This window comes from Sorex araneus, chromosome X (assembly GCF_027595985.1).
Source record: "Sorex araneus isolate mSorAra2 chromosome X, mSorAra2.pri, whole genome shotgun sequence".
Taxonomy (NCBI): domain Eukaryota; kingdom Metazoa; phylum Chordata; class Mammalia; order Eulipotyphla; family Soricidae; genus Sorex; species Sorex araneus.
Genome location: NC_073313.1, coordinates 370,548,813 through 370,562,123, shown reverse-complemented (window position 1 = coordinate 370,562,123; position 13,311 = coordinate 370,548,813). Strand labels below are relative to the sequence as shown.

The following is a 13,311-nucleotide window of genomic DNA, read 5'->3' as shown; positions in this document are numbered from 1 at the left end:
CCTGCAGCGGGGCTCAGGGATCCGAAGTTCCGTGGGTCTCGGCTAGCCAGGTGTTCCCGTGTGACTGAACTGGGGCCACATCCCCTCAGCCCCGACGGAGCCGGAAAGTTCCTTTTCATTTAGAGTAACTCTCCTGTCCGCCTGGCAGCGGCCGGGCCGTGAACCAGTGAGTGCCTTGTTCATGCGACTGTCCCCGCGGTGGTGTGTGGCCCTCCCGCGCCACAGGGTGGCTCCAGGGCCGAGGGGGGCCGCCGCCCTGGGTGTGCCTGTCCCCAAAGCGTCTCTTCCGTCACCCTCCCCAAGGCGCCACCCTGCCCCCCGCCTCTCACACTCCCCCCCAGACTAAAGGGCATCCCACCACCCATCCCGACCCGCCGACTCGGGACCTGTGTGTAGGAGGGGTCACTTCTCTGTAATTCTGGAATCTGCTTATTTGATGCTTCCCGGCCTGCGCTGCTGACTCAAGCTGACCTCGGCAAGGTCGCGTCAGATTCTAACGAACCCTCCGCCACCCCCTCCACAGGCCTCCCCCCACCCGTGAGCTCTGGGCCAGATTGTTTGATCTTCAGGTATTTTGAAATCTAGTGATAATATCAATTGTAAATTAATCCAAATGCTCATTTTTTGTGGTGCAAGACTTTCTTTTGTAAATTCAGGGTGTGGATGAGCTAACTCAGATCTCCTTTTTTGGTGGCTCTAAGTGTATTACTTGTTTTTAAATAAAGTGTATAAATATAGATGATGTGCTCCGGGTGCCTCGTGAATCGCAGGGTCGCCCGGTCGGGACTCGAGTGCGTTTGCCGTGAATTGGTGGGAAGCCTTGGGGACAACCGGGGACGACCCAATTTCGTTTCCTGGCGGGGGGGGGGCGGGGGCAGGAGGGCTGGTCATTGGGGAGGTCTGAAACCTCGGGTGTCGCCGGGACTCAGCCCCTTCTGAGACCGGGGCTCGGACCACGTTTAGAACACGCCTCTGGTCTTCCGGTGTTGAGTCACACCATTGGGGTGGACGCCCCCGCGCGCGCCCGTCATGTGTGGCCGCTTGGCGGTGAAGCGAGATGTGCCCCCTCCAGGACGCGGGTCCTAGCCACAGCCTCCCGTGACACTCCCAGGCCATGTCCAAGGAGAACTTGGCCCACGGATGTCCTTGGCGTGTGCGCACGACTGTCGGAATGTCCCCTCTCTCCTTTCTCAAAACGAGGCTGTCGTGTGCGCCCCCTGCCCTGCTCTCAACACTCAGCTCCTGTCCAGCGTGGTCATCCCCAGCCATCACCGTCACCCCGTCCCTTCTCTCTCGCCTCCCCTCCGCCCCGCACACGCTTGTGGTAACCCCAAGCGCCTCAGCCTCACGGTGCGCTTCAGTTCCTTGGATCTGCTGACGGTCGGGCCGGGCGGGGGCGGTGCCTCCTCACAAAGCCGCCAGCCCCCGATGCAGTGCTCCTGGCAGGTGGTTCTGCAGTGGCTGACCCCGAGTCGGGACTTGGCGTGCATCTCCCAGGGTGTGGGGGGGAGGGTCACTTACTTCCTGGGTCCATCTGTGTGTCCTCGTGTGCTGGCCGCCTCCTGAGGTCCGAGCTGTCGGTGCTGGCACCTTCGCTGGCCTGCAGACACAGCTGCCTGTCGCTGCTTCTCCCCGCTTGGGGGCCATAAACGCGGCGTCCACACAGGTGTGCCCCGTCCCTCACACGCCCGTCCAGGCAGCGTGGACGGAGGCGCTGACTGGGAAGGTTCTTCAGGTCCCACGGGAGGTTCCCGTCCCCGACCACTGTGGCCCGCTCCTGGGATGGAGGGTCAGGACCCCGCCTTCCCCGGCCCGCCCTTCTCTCCTGCCTGTCCTTGGGAGAGTCCTGGGCAGCCCTGGACACTCCACACCCCCCTCCTCCCTCCCCCCCCCCGCCAATGACATGCCAGGCGGGCAAGGAAGGTGTCGGGGTGGGGCCCTGCCACCTCCTCTGCCCGTGGAAGCCACCGTTGAGCGTGTGTGAAGGAACTGTCCGCGCCTGAGGAAACGGGCTGTCTCTCCGCTAGAGGAAGCGCAGAAAGGCCGTCTCCCTTCCCCTCTGCCAGCCCCGAGGCCTGGGGCCTCGTCTCTGGCTCTCCCGACGACGGCTCTGGCGGTGCCAGCCCGTGCTTCAGGCCCAGGGAGGGAGGGAGGCCGCGCCTCCCCAGCAGCCCTGCCCACCGGGCTCCCTGCCGCGGGCACCAGACGCAGTGAGGGTCGCTCAGACGGCTGTTGGGCGAGTGTGTCTCCGCCCTCCCCCACCCCCGGGGTCCCCGTTCTCATCCTGTTTCCCTCCTGGGGCTCCCCGGTCCTACCGGTGGGCGCCCGCCTCATGCCGTGGCCCCCACGGATGTGACTTTCGTCTGCGGCCCCTTGGACTATCCGGGGGGCTCCAAGGGGTCATCCGGAGACGCTGGGTTAGGACACAGGTGGGCACGGCCACACCCCCAAGGCAAGCTCCTGGGGCCCGAGCCAGAGCACAACGGCGAGGGCACTTTCTCGCGCACGGCAGACTCGGGTTCGACCCCCGGCATCCCACAGGGTGCCCCGAGCCCACCAGGAGATCCCTGCGCGCAGGCGGGAGTGCGCCCACCTCGGCGTTGCCCACTGCTGCCCCCCAGACTCTCTGGGCCCACCTGACCTGATGGGAAAAGTGAGCCCGGTCCCGCTGCAGCCCACGGCGACCCTGCCTCAGTCTCCCGCCCACACGGCCCCTGAGGCATGGAACTGGGAGTTCCCGGCCCTCCCCGCACCCTCTGCCCCCAGAGAGACACGGGGGGCTTCCTCTGCTCTTCACAGCGTCCAGACTGGGGGGCTGGAGCAATAGCACAGCGGGGAGGGCGTTTGCCTTGCACCTGGCCGACCCGGGTTCGATTCCCAGCATCCCATAGGGTCCCCGAGCACCACCAGGGGTAATCCCTGAGCATCGCTGGGTGTGCCCCAAAAAGGAAAAAAAGAGAAAAATCCCAGACTAGGACTGGGGAGACTGCAGCCTCAGACGCTTGCCGTGCATGTGGCTGACCGGGGTTCGATCCCGTCAGCCCACAGGGTCCCCCGAGCCCCACAAAGGGCAGCACTGAGTGTGGGCCCCCACCACACACACACACACCCCAGAGATGAAAGGGCAAATGCTGCACCTCATGAAGCGCGTCACGGCGCCCTTTCGGACCCCCGCGAGCCCCCGGAAGTGCCGGCCAGCGTGTGTCCCTCGAGAGGGAGAGGGCAGCTGCCCCGTCCGGGCCCGAGGGAGGGTCTGTGAGCTCTGGGGGGGCCGTGAGAAGGATCCCCGCGGGATGGCTCGGGGGGGCCCAGGGGCTCCCCCCACCGTTGTCAGCCAAGTCCCGCTCAGCTCAGGCGTGTGGCGGCTCTGCAGACCCCGGGGAGAGCAGGACCCTGGGCCCGGCCGGGCCTCAGAGCACTCCCGAGACGCGGACGCCTTTAGCAGACACAGAGGACACGTGGGGTGAGGGACGGTGGGCGGTGCCCACGGCTGGCTCCTGGCTCAGTGCTCAGGGGTCACTCCCGGTGGCGGGGATGGGACCTCAGTGGGCGCCCAGCTCAGGACTGAAGGCTGCTTGGGGTCGGCTTCAGACACGAGAAGCACATGGGGATGGCTGGACTCTCCGGAGCACGCGCGGGAGGAAGGGCAGGAGGCAGCAGGTAGGACCCGGCTGCTCTTCCAGCACCACGTGCCACAGGTCACCCCTGAGCATTGCCACGTGCCCCCCTGGAGGCCCCTACACGCCGCCAGGGTGGCCCCAGGGGAGGGCACTGCATCCTCAGAGCCTGGCACTGAACCGCCGGCCTGGTGGCTGGGAATTGCTGGTGCGGCTCCCAGCTCCCCCGAGCACTGCTTGGGAGTCCTCCCCTAACAGACACGGAAAGAGTCACGCGGGAACGGTGAACATTCACGATGCAGCAGCCTGACAGCTACAGGTTAAGCTGGGACCCCAGCCCAGAGGACAGTGGGAGAATCTGTCGGGCACGAAAGGGAGGGAAAGCCCAGCTCCACGATCCTCACTTACCTTCCCTCAGGCAAAGGCTCCCGCAGTCCCACAGCCCCGGGGAGCGGCTGGCTCCACGCGGAATCCTCCACGGAGGCGATGAAAATTCCTCTAGGACAATCCAAAGCTCAAGGCCAAAGTCACAGGAGCTGGAGGGACCGGCCAGCGGGGAGGGCGGGTTTTGTGCATCGCGGCCAACCCAGGACCCATCCCCGGCATCCCAGAGGGTCCCCTGGGCACCGCCAGGAGTGACCCTGAGTGCAGTCAGGAGTAAGGCCTGAGCACTGTTGGGTGTGCACCCCCCCCCGACAAAAACATCATAACATAGAGTCATGAAACACCAAGGAAACGTCTGCAGGCAGTAATAAGGTGGGCAGAGGGCAGGCAGAGTACACTGCGTACACTCTCGGATGCTGCTGAGACGCGGGGGCCGCGTGCGGGGGGGCTGATGTATCCTGGGCGCCTAGGAAGATGCACAGCTCGAAGCTGACGCAGGAGGCAGAGTGAAAGCACAAAGTCCAGGCTGACCCGTACCAAACCGTCACCCGGATGACGGGGCTAAGCCCGCCCATCGTCGCAACAGATGTGAGTGATCTAAAGACACTGGGGCTCCGGGCGAGCAGCGTCAGGCTGCGTGCGGGTGGGGAGGGGGCAGAGACGGGAGGCCCGCTCTGCCCGCGCGAGCTGCTCACCGGGTCTCGGGGACTTGGACACAAAGCAGAGTTTAGAGGGAAGAAATATTACCGGAGCCAGGCTAAAGAAACCCACTTCGGGATTCAAAGTTCAATCTCTCAGCGGATGTAGCAGGCCTGGAAGCTAAACGCGAACAGCTTCGAAATAAACGGAGCAAACGCATCATTCGGGGAAACTGGCGAATCGACAATCACAATTTTCCAGAGATAAGGACCAGAGGGCTCCAGCTTCCTCCCCACCCCGAGCAGAGCTCCTGGCAGCCGAAGACCACCGGAACCTAGTTACAGCCATGCTGGAGGCCCCTCTCCACACGTCCGGACGGGCCTCACGCATGAAGGGACCGGCAGAGGAACCCAGGTGTGTGTAATCCCATCAACGGTCAGCACCCACAGACGTAAAAGCAAGCTCCCAGAAGTGATACCTTGTAGCCTGCTTCTCCCTCTGGGAGAAACTGGCAGCTTCTGAGAGTTTCCTGCCCACATGGGACAGCCTTGCAAGCTTCCCATGGTGTATACATATGCTAAATCCAGTAACAAGCTGGATCTCATTCCCCTGACCATGAAGAGCCCCCAGTGCAACATCACTAGGAGGGCCGAGTCGAGAGAGACTTCTAAGATCTCCGGGAAAGGACGAATGAGAGGTTACTGAGCCCGCCCGAGAAATCGATGATTAACGGGATTTCGTGATCGTGAAGGACCAGAGCAATAGTATAATTGGGAGGCCGCTTGCCTGTACATGGCTGACCCGGGTTCGATCCCCGGCATCCCAGATGTCTTCCAAGCACCACCAGGAGTAATTCCTGAGTTTAGAACTAGGAGAAACGCCTGAGCATTGCCAGATGTTGGTCCAACAACAGAAAAAGAATTTTCCAGTAATAACAAACAGAAAGAAAGTCCAAGAAAGCCGGGGTAACTTGACCAATTCCCTTGGCTGACTCCACGTGTACCCTGCCCAGTTCACCTGTGCCAAGAACATCACCAGGGCAGACCAGACCCTGCACCATGAAACCGTCTCAGGCGCCGTGGAAGGCTCCACTCAGACTATGGTCACCGGCCACGGTGAATTTAAGTGAGAAGCCAGTAGAGGAAAAGGCCTGGAACCGCCTCCCCTGCCCCCTGCCCCCCAGTGCTTATAAGTGAGCACTGTCACTGTCACTGCCATCGTCATCCCGTTGCTCATCGATTTGCTCAAGCGGGCACCACACCTAAAAAAAAAAAAAAATCAAAGGTCCCAAGAGGAAGTTAGAGGAAGGAGCCGTAGGACACCCCTTGGCTCATGGCTCCTGAGTGAGAACAGCCCTGACACCTGGGACGCTGACCGGGGGCTTTTCTGCCCAACTAAACGGCCTTTCCTCAGTCGCGCCCCTCGCACGGACCCAGCCAGGCTGGAGACAGACCCACGCAGGAAGCACGCGAGGGCACTGTAGGGGCTCCAGTCACTGCCAAGGCTGGCACTGCGGGAGGGAGGGGCCAGGCCAGCGGGGCCCCTCGGCCCTGGGAGAGGCTTAGGCCCCCGGGCGGCCCCAAGTGCGTACTGCAGGTGGAAGGGGTTCCGAGCTGGGTGTCGCTGCAGGATTCGGGTCGCGTGGTCCCGGGCGAACGGGAAAGGTGGGACGGCAGCACGGCAGGGTCCCAGGAGCTGGAGCAGAGCCGGGGACCGCGAGAGCCGTGACGCCACACGCGTGACCCCGTCACGGCGGCTACGTGAGGACGGCGGGAGCGCCCAGGTTTGACCCTCGCATCCCGAGTGTGGGCCCCCGGGCAGCACCAGGGCCCCCGAGCAACAACAACAAAGAAACCACAGATGAGCATTAGAGCCGGCGGTGGAGCCCGGAGGCTCCGGTGGAGACGCCAGAGACGCGTCTGGGACCCGCCCCACTGGGCCCAGCAGGCGCACGGCACGCCACGGCAGGGGGCGCCTGGGAGGGCCGGGGATCTCAGCTGGAGCTCTCACGCCTTCTGCTCTGGAGTTGGGGCCAGGCCTGGCAGTGCTCAGCGCTGAGTCCTGGCTCTGTGCTCAGCGCTGACTCCTGGCTCTGTGCTCAGGGCTCACTCCTGGCTCTGTGCTCAGTGCTGACTCCTAGTGCTGTGTTCAGCGCTTACTCCTGGCTCTGTGTTCGGCGCTGACTCCTGGCTCTGTGCTCAGCGCTGACTCCTGGCTCTGTGCTCAGGGCTCACTCCTGGCTCTGTGCTCAGGGCTCACTCCTGGCTCTGTGCTCAGTGCTGACTCCTAGTGCTGTGTTCAGCGCTGACTCCTGGCTCTGTGCTCAGGGCTCACTCCTGGCTCTGTGCTCAGGGCTGACTCCTGGCTCTGTGCTCAGGGCTCACTCCTGGCTCTGTGCTCAGGGCTCACTCCTGGCTCTGTGCTCAGTGCTGACTCCTAGTGCTGTGTTCAGCGCTTACTCCTGGCTCTGTGTTCGGCGCTGACTCCTGGCTCTGTGCTCAGCGCTGACTCCTGGCTCTGTGCTCGGTGCTGACTCCTGGCTCTGTGCTCGGGGCCAGCCATGTGCAGAGCAAGTGCCTTACTCCCTATAGTATCTCTCTGGCCCCAGTAGCTTTCATTCCTGCTCTGATCCGTTGTGAACTTAAACATGCCCTTTAGAAAGTCTTCAAAATACTGGGGAAGAGGGATTTTGAAACAAAGGAAAGCACAATAAACCCCAAATTTTGGAGTGCAAGTCAAGACAGTTTAAAGGAGAAGCACGTGGTACTGAGGAGCAGCTCTGAGTGCAGAGAGCGAGCACAGGAGGAAGGAGCTGCCAACCCCAGCTTCATCCCTCAAAGGGTCCCCTGAGCCCACCAGGAGTGATCGCCGAGCACTGAGCCACGAGTCAGCCCTGAGCACCGCTGAGTGTGGCCCCAAAACCAGAAGAAACAACCCCACAAGATGTGTGTGATGACGACACAGTCAGACGTGTGGGGACCGCACCCTCGCGTGCATCACACTGTAGGTCACAGTCAGGAGGACGAAGGGAGCAATAAAGGCGGGCACGGGAAGTCTGCAAAACCGAGAAGGGAAACAATTCTTGGGGGTGAGAAGACAAAAAGACCAGACCAGGGGTGAAAGGGGGAAGACACGGAACAACCACGTCAGCGGGGCGGGCGGGCCCGGAGACAGCCCGGCCCAGGGAGGCAGGGAGGCGGGTGCCAGCGCGGGCACCGCGGGGTCCCCTGCAGGCTCGGGCTCCACAGACGGGCGGGCGGACAGCCGGACCCGGGGCGGGGCGGGGCCGGCAGGGCAGAGGGGTCCCCGCCACGCCCACGGCGGGCGCTGGGGAAGCGGCTGGACGCTGGATTCGGCAGCGCGGTGGCCACGGACGGGGTGGGGGCGGCGCCCAGCTGTCCGAGTCCGGCCCTGGCCGAGCTCAGTCCTGCGGGTGCGCGTTGAACTCGGCGCAGATGTTGTGCAGGATCTGGGGCACCAGGGTGTGCAGGTGGTCGAACTCCTCCACGAAGAACACGTGGTCGCGGGCCGGGTGCGAGGCGATGATCTCCAGCTCCTCCCGGGCCGCCCAGGCCACGCCCACCGCGTAGACGGTCACGCCTGCGGGGACACAGCAGGGAGGGGCCCTGACTCCTGACTCTGTGCTCAGGGCTGACTCCCAGCCCTGTGCTCAGTCACCCCGGCTCTGAGCTCAGGATTGACTCCCAGCTCTGTGCTCAGAGCTGCCCCCTGACTCTATGTTCAGGGGTGACTCCAAGCTCAGTGCTGAGGGCAGGCTGACCACAGACTCTGTGCGCAGGGCTGGCTCCTGGCTCTGTGCTCAGGGTTTACTCCTAGTTTTGTGCTCAGGGATCAATTCTGGCTTCACGCTTAGAGCTCACTCCTGGCTCAGTGCTCAGGGATCACTCCTGGCTCAGTGCTCAGAGATCACTTCTGGCTCTGTGCTCAGGACTCACTCCTAGCTCAGTGCCCAGGACCCATTCCCAGCTCAGTGCTCGGGACTCGGGAACCAAACTTGGGTCCGGCACGAGCAAGGCAAGCACCGCCACCCCGGTCCTCTGTCCTGGCTCTGGGAACCCTGAAACTTCTCTGCAGCCCTGCAGGTTCGGCCTCTGGCGAGTTGGCAAACTTCACCGGCCGTCGGGGGTCCCCGAGGGGTCGCGCTCGGTTTTCCAGCGGCGGGGAAGGACCTCGCTTGTGCCTTAGTTTCCCGAGAATCCCCAAAGCCTCTGGATGCGTGACACCCACCCCGGGGGAGGGCCCGCACCCTGCCCCACCACCCCCACCCCCCGCCTCCGCGGCCCCGGGGGGCGCGCTCACCCTTGCGGTGCGCGGCCAGCGCGGGCGCGCGGACGTCGTCGTAGGAGCGGCCGTCGGTGACCAGGACCATGAGCTTCCTGCGGCCCGGCCTGGCCTCGTGGAAGAGCCGCTGCAGCGCGAAGCGGATGGCGGCGCCCGTGCTGGTGCCGCCGCTCCAGTAGCCCAGGCCGGCGAGCGCGCGCAGCACGGCCGCCTTGGAGCGGTGCGCGTCCAGCCCGAACTCCAGGCGCTGCTCGTAGGTGTACTGCACGGCGCCCACGCGCGCGCCCGCCGCCGAGATGCGGAAGGCCTGGCTGACGTTGGCGGCGAAGCGCAGCAGCGTGCGGAAGTTGCCCGAGCCCACGCTGCTGGAGCCGTCCAGCACGAAGCCCACGTCGGCCGAGTTGAGGCACGTGCGGCTGCACACCAGGCGCTCGGCGTCGCACACGCGCCGGGCCAGCGGCTGCAGGCTCCGGCCCAGCGCGCCCCAGCTGGCCACGGGCAGCGCGTAGAAGCCGTTGGGCCTGCAGGCGGCCTGCGGGACGCGGGGTGGGGGTGAGGGGCGCTCGCGGGCCGGGGGGTGCCCTGCCGCCTCCCCGCGGCGCCCCGCAGCCGCCAAGGGACCCGCTCTTCTGAGATGCCCCCTCCAGACGCCCCTGGGCAGGACCCTCTTATCTTGGCGGGGGGCGAGGGACTGGGTGTGGGGGGGTGAGGGCTGCCCTGAGGCGGGCAGGGGTGGGTGTCCACATAGGAGGATGGGCGAAAGCGTTGGCTCTGGCTGAGAAACAGGACACGCGGGGGTCGCACGGAGCGCGCACGGAGGACGCGCACGGAGCGCGCACAGGACGCGCACAGGACGCGGGTCCTCCCAGCAGTCCCCGGGTGCGTGCAGGACGGGGGCGGGCTCTCGCTGAGCTTCTTGTGCCCCCAGACTCACAGGGCGGGTCCAGCCCCGCCAGGAATGAGTGGCAGAGGCCCAGAGGCCGCATCCAGAGACCCTCGTCCTTTAAAACCTAGAGCCGGCGCCTTGAGCCCCGCCTGCAGCTGCCCGCATGCGCCCAGGTGGCCCTGACAGTGCGTGGGGGCATCGCGAGGGGCCGTGCATCCGGGTGGGCGCCTGTCTTGAATGGGTTCGATCCCTGGCACCCCACGTGGTCCCCCGAGCCCCTCCAGGAGTGATTCCTGGGTGCAGGGCCAGGAGTAAGGCCTGAGCAACGCTGGGTGTGGCCCTGGCCCCTCCCCCCTTCAGAACCAAAAAATTTCAGAAGGTATTTCTGAATTAGGTTTGGAAAATGCGAATGAGTGGTGTGTGTGTGGGTGGGGGGGGTGGGAATTGTGGAGGTGGGTGTGTGTGTTCCAGAACTTTCCATGGAGGGGCCGCATGGAGGTGGTGTGGAAGTTGAGCTGGTCCCCCCACCCCTGCCTCTCGGGCTTGCCGGCGGGAACGCTGGGCCCTGGTGGGGGTCCCGGTGGAGTGGGGGGTGCAGGGGCCAGGCAGCGGGCACCGGGGGAGGGGCCCTCTCGTGGACGAGGTCCCTTGTGTCCACCCCGCTGCGGCTGGGCCCCAGGCGTCGCCTACCTTGTGGGCGAAGTCGGGCTCGAGCACCAGCTCCCGCTCGCTCTCCAGCGGGCCCTCGACCGTGAGCAGGAAGACGTTGATGCCCGCCTCCCGGGCCAGCCTGGCCGCGTCCTCCACACGGTCCGACGGCCAGCCGTCCACCAGCACCACGGCCACGTTGGGGGCGCCGGCCCGGTTCCCGTTGGCTTTGGAGAAGAAGCTCCTGGTCACGAAGGAGATGGCCCGGCCTGCAGGTAGAGGGATGGCGGGGCTTGGGGTGCTGCGGGGGACCGGTCAGCGGGGAGCGGTGGCGCCCCCTGCAGGCTGTGGCAGGGGTCGCGCAGCCCTGGGCTTGCGGGGAGTCCGGGCCGGCCCTGAGCCAGGTTGCGGCGTGTGGGCGGCGCCCCCGGCCGCGTCCTGTGCGCCCACCCTGCCCCGCTCACCTGCGTTGGCCAGGCCCCCCCGGGGCACCATCTTCTCCACAGCGGCCTGCACGTCCCGGGAGCTGGAGTGAGCCTTGAGGCTGAACTGCAGGGCGGGGGTGTCCCTGCATATGGGGGGGGGGGAGAGGGAGCGGCGAGCACCATGGGGCACGGGCAGGGGTGCGGGGTGAGGCCCTGCCCTGACCCCCAGCCCAGGACACGCCCCGCCCCCTCGGTGCCGCCCCTCGCTCTCTGGATCACCACCACCCCCCCTCCCCCCCCCAACAAGCAGCTCCTCCTCTACGGGCCCCTGAGGGCCCCGCCTGGCTCTCCTGTCTCGGACCCTGGGCTCCCCGCACCAGCGACACTCGCCCGACCTCCTGCCTGCCACGCTGGTGCCCAGAGCCAGTGAACGACGGGGGGCGCCAGGCCCCGACCCCGGCCCCCAGCCTGCACTGCGCACACTGCTCTGAGCTCGCCTCATCCGCCCCTTCACTGCAGGGCGCGGGGCCGGCCAGGCAGAGGTGCCCCCGGACACCTGCACGCCCCGCGGGGCTTCCTTCGCGTCCTTCCCGCAGTTCTGTTAGCAGTAGCCCCCGTGCCCCACCCGCTAGCAGCCCCGTGAACGGACGCTCTGACCCAGGAGTCGTGGAGCCCAGTGGGCAGAGCAGAGAAGCCCCCGCCCCGCACTGAGGGGGCTCAGCAGGGCCACGCCGGCCAGCCAGTCAGGGTCCCGCCAGCCCCGGGGCTTACTGCTGGCCCCCCAGGGCCCCCCCACCTGTCCAGTTAGGGTGCAGCCGAGCCACGGCCACAGAGCCTCAGACCCCGGGCGGCAGCGGGCACCCCCCCCAGCCTTGTAGGCTGGGCACAGCTGGACTCGGGGCCACTGCCACTGCTCACACGACCCCCAGCACCCGGGAGAAGCCCGCTGCCTGGTGCCCTGAGGGACCGTGTCCAGAGCCCATCACGGGACGCGGCCCCGTCCCTTCGGCCGCAGCCAAGAGGTGGAGAAGAAGGGGCACAAGAGTGACCCCGGGGGGCGGCCGGCGTTGGGACCGCAGGGCGGGCGCTGGCCTTGCAGCAGCCGGCCCAGGTGTGGCTCCCGGTCCCCCAAGCGTCCCCCAGCTGTGTCCAGGGGGATCCAGGTGTGGCCCCCAAACGGACAGCGACAGTAGCCCAGGCACGGGTACATAGTGGGAATAGCAGAAGACCCCAAACAGCCGAAACAGTCGTGAGGGGGAAACCCCCAGCCCCAGACGGCGACTGTGCAGCTGGCTTTGACGGTTCTACAGAGTCAGAATCAAAGAGACGGGGCGGGGGGGGGGGCCTCGGGGGAGGCGCACACAGAGGAGGCGCGCACAGAGGAGGCGCGCACAGAGGAGGCGCGCACAGAGGAGGCGCGCAGAGGAGGCGCGCACAGAGGAGCCGGGAACCCGGGGAAACCCCCACAGCCGCGGTCCCAGCGGGACGGCAAAGGGGCCAGGAGCCGGGAACACACGCAGGGAAGTCTCCACTGGGAGCCTCGGGGGCGCGGGAAGCCGGGCCCAAGGCGCCACAAGGGCCCCATCGCCCCCGTGGGCAGGAAGCGGGAGGCGCTGAACCGAGACGCGCGCGCCGCCCAGGTTCTCCCCCACCTGCAGGCAGCGCGGGCCCCGGACGGCGCTGACAGCCCAGCGTCCGGCTTCACTCCTGAGCCGGCCAATACCCGGCCCCGGGGCGCTGGGCTTCCGGACCAGAACCGCACTCACCCGTACTGCACGACCCCCATCAGCGGGCCGGCGGGGCCGATGTCGAGCACCCGGGCCATCTCGGCCAGGAACTGTGTCTGGATGCGGAAGCGGCGTTTGCCGAGGCTCGAGCTCCCGTCGACGAGAAACGCCAGGTCCACTCTGCAGCCTGGGGGCCAGAAAAGGGCGCCGGTGACCCGTTGCTCTCCCGAGAGGCCTCCCTGCTTCTCTCTTTATTCTTAGTTTTGAGAGTCCCTGAAGATTCCAGGGGAAATAAAGCAAAATAAGCAGCCAGAGGCCAGTACTGGGAGCCCAGTACTGGGCCTCGCTGGTGCCAAGTCCAGGGCACCACTGCTTGGGGACCCTCGGACCTAGTGGCAGACACAGCCAAGTGTGGGAAGTCCGGAATGGTCTCCCGGGCTCAGAGCAGTCCCCAAGGAGGAGCCTGCCCCGACGGGTCTCGGACCCTCTCACTGAGTTTAGAATCATGCTTTGGCATCACTGGCATTTGCGGAGAGGAAGTGCAGGGTTCGGGTGCTTGGTTCACAAGCAACAACCTGGTTTTGAGCCCCAGCATTGCGTGTAACCCCCCAAGCACTGCCGGGAGTGATCCCTGGGCACAGAGCTGGGAATAGGACCCATGCTCCCCAGGGTGTCACCCGACC

General features: G+C 65.8%; 1 protein-coding gene across 1 annotated transcript in view; it reads right to left on the bottom strand.

Annotated features, from left to right (window-relative positions):
• Window positions 1-7,665: 7,665 nt before the first annotated feature.
• Window positions 7,666-13,311, bottom strand: part of VIT (vitrin) — a 50,355-nt gene continuing 44,709 nt past the window's right edge. Inside the window, exons 13-17 of the mRNA XM_055121367.1 lie at window positions 12,668-12,815; window positions 10,941-11,044; window positions 10,519-10,745; window positions 8,961-9,474; window positions 7,666-8,240 (exon numbers count right to left, since the gene is read on the bottom strand). Coding sequence (XP_054977342.1) covers window positions 8,062-8,240; window positions 8,961-9,474; window positions 10,519-10,745; window positions 10,941-11,044; window positions 12,668-12,815 — 1,172 coding nt within the window. The 3' untranslated portion in view covers window positions 7,666-8,061. The remainder of the gene's footprint in view (window positions 8,241-8,960; window positions 9,475-10,518; window positions 10,746-10,940; window positions 11,045-12,667; window positions 12,816-13,311) is intronic.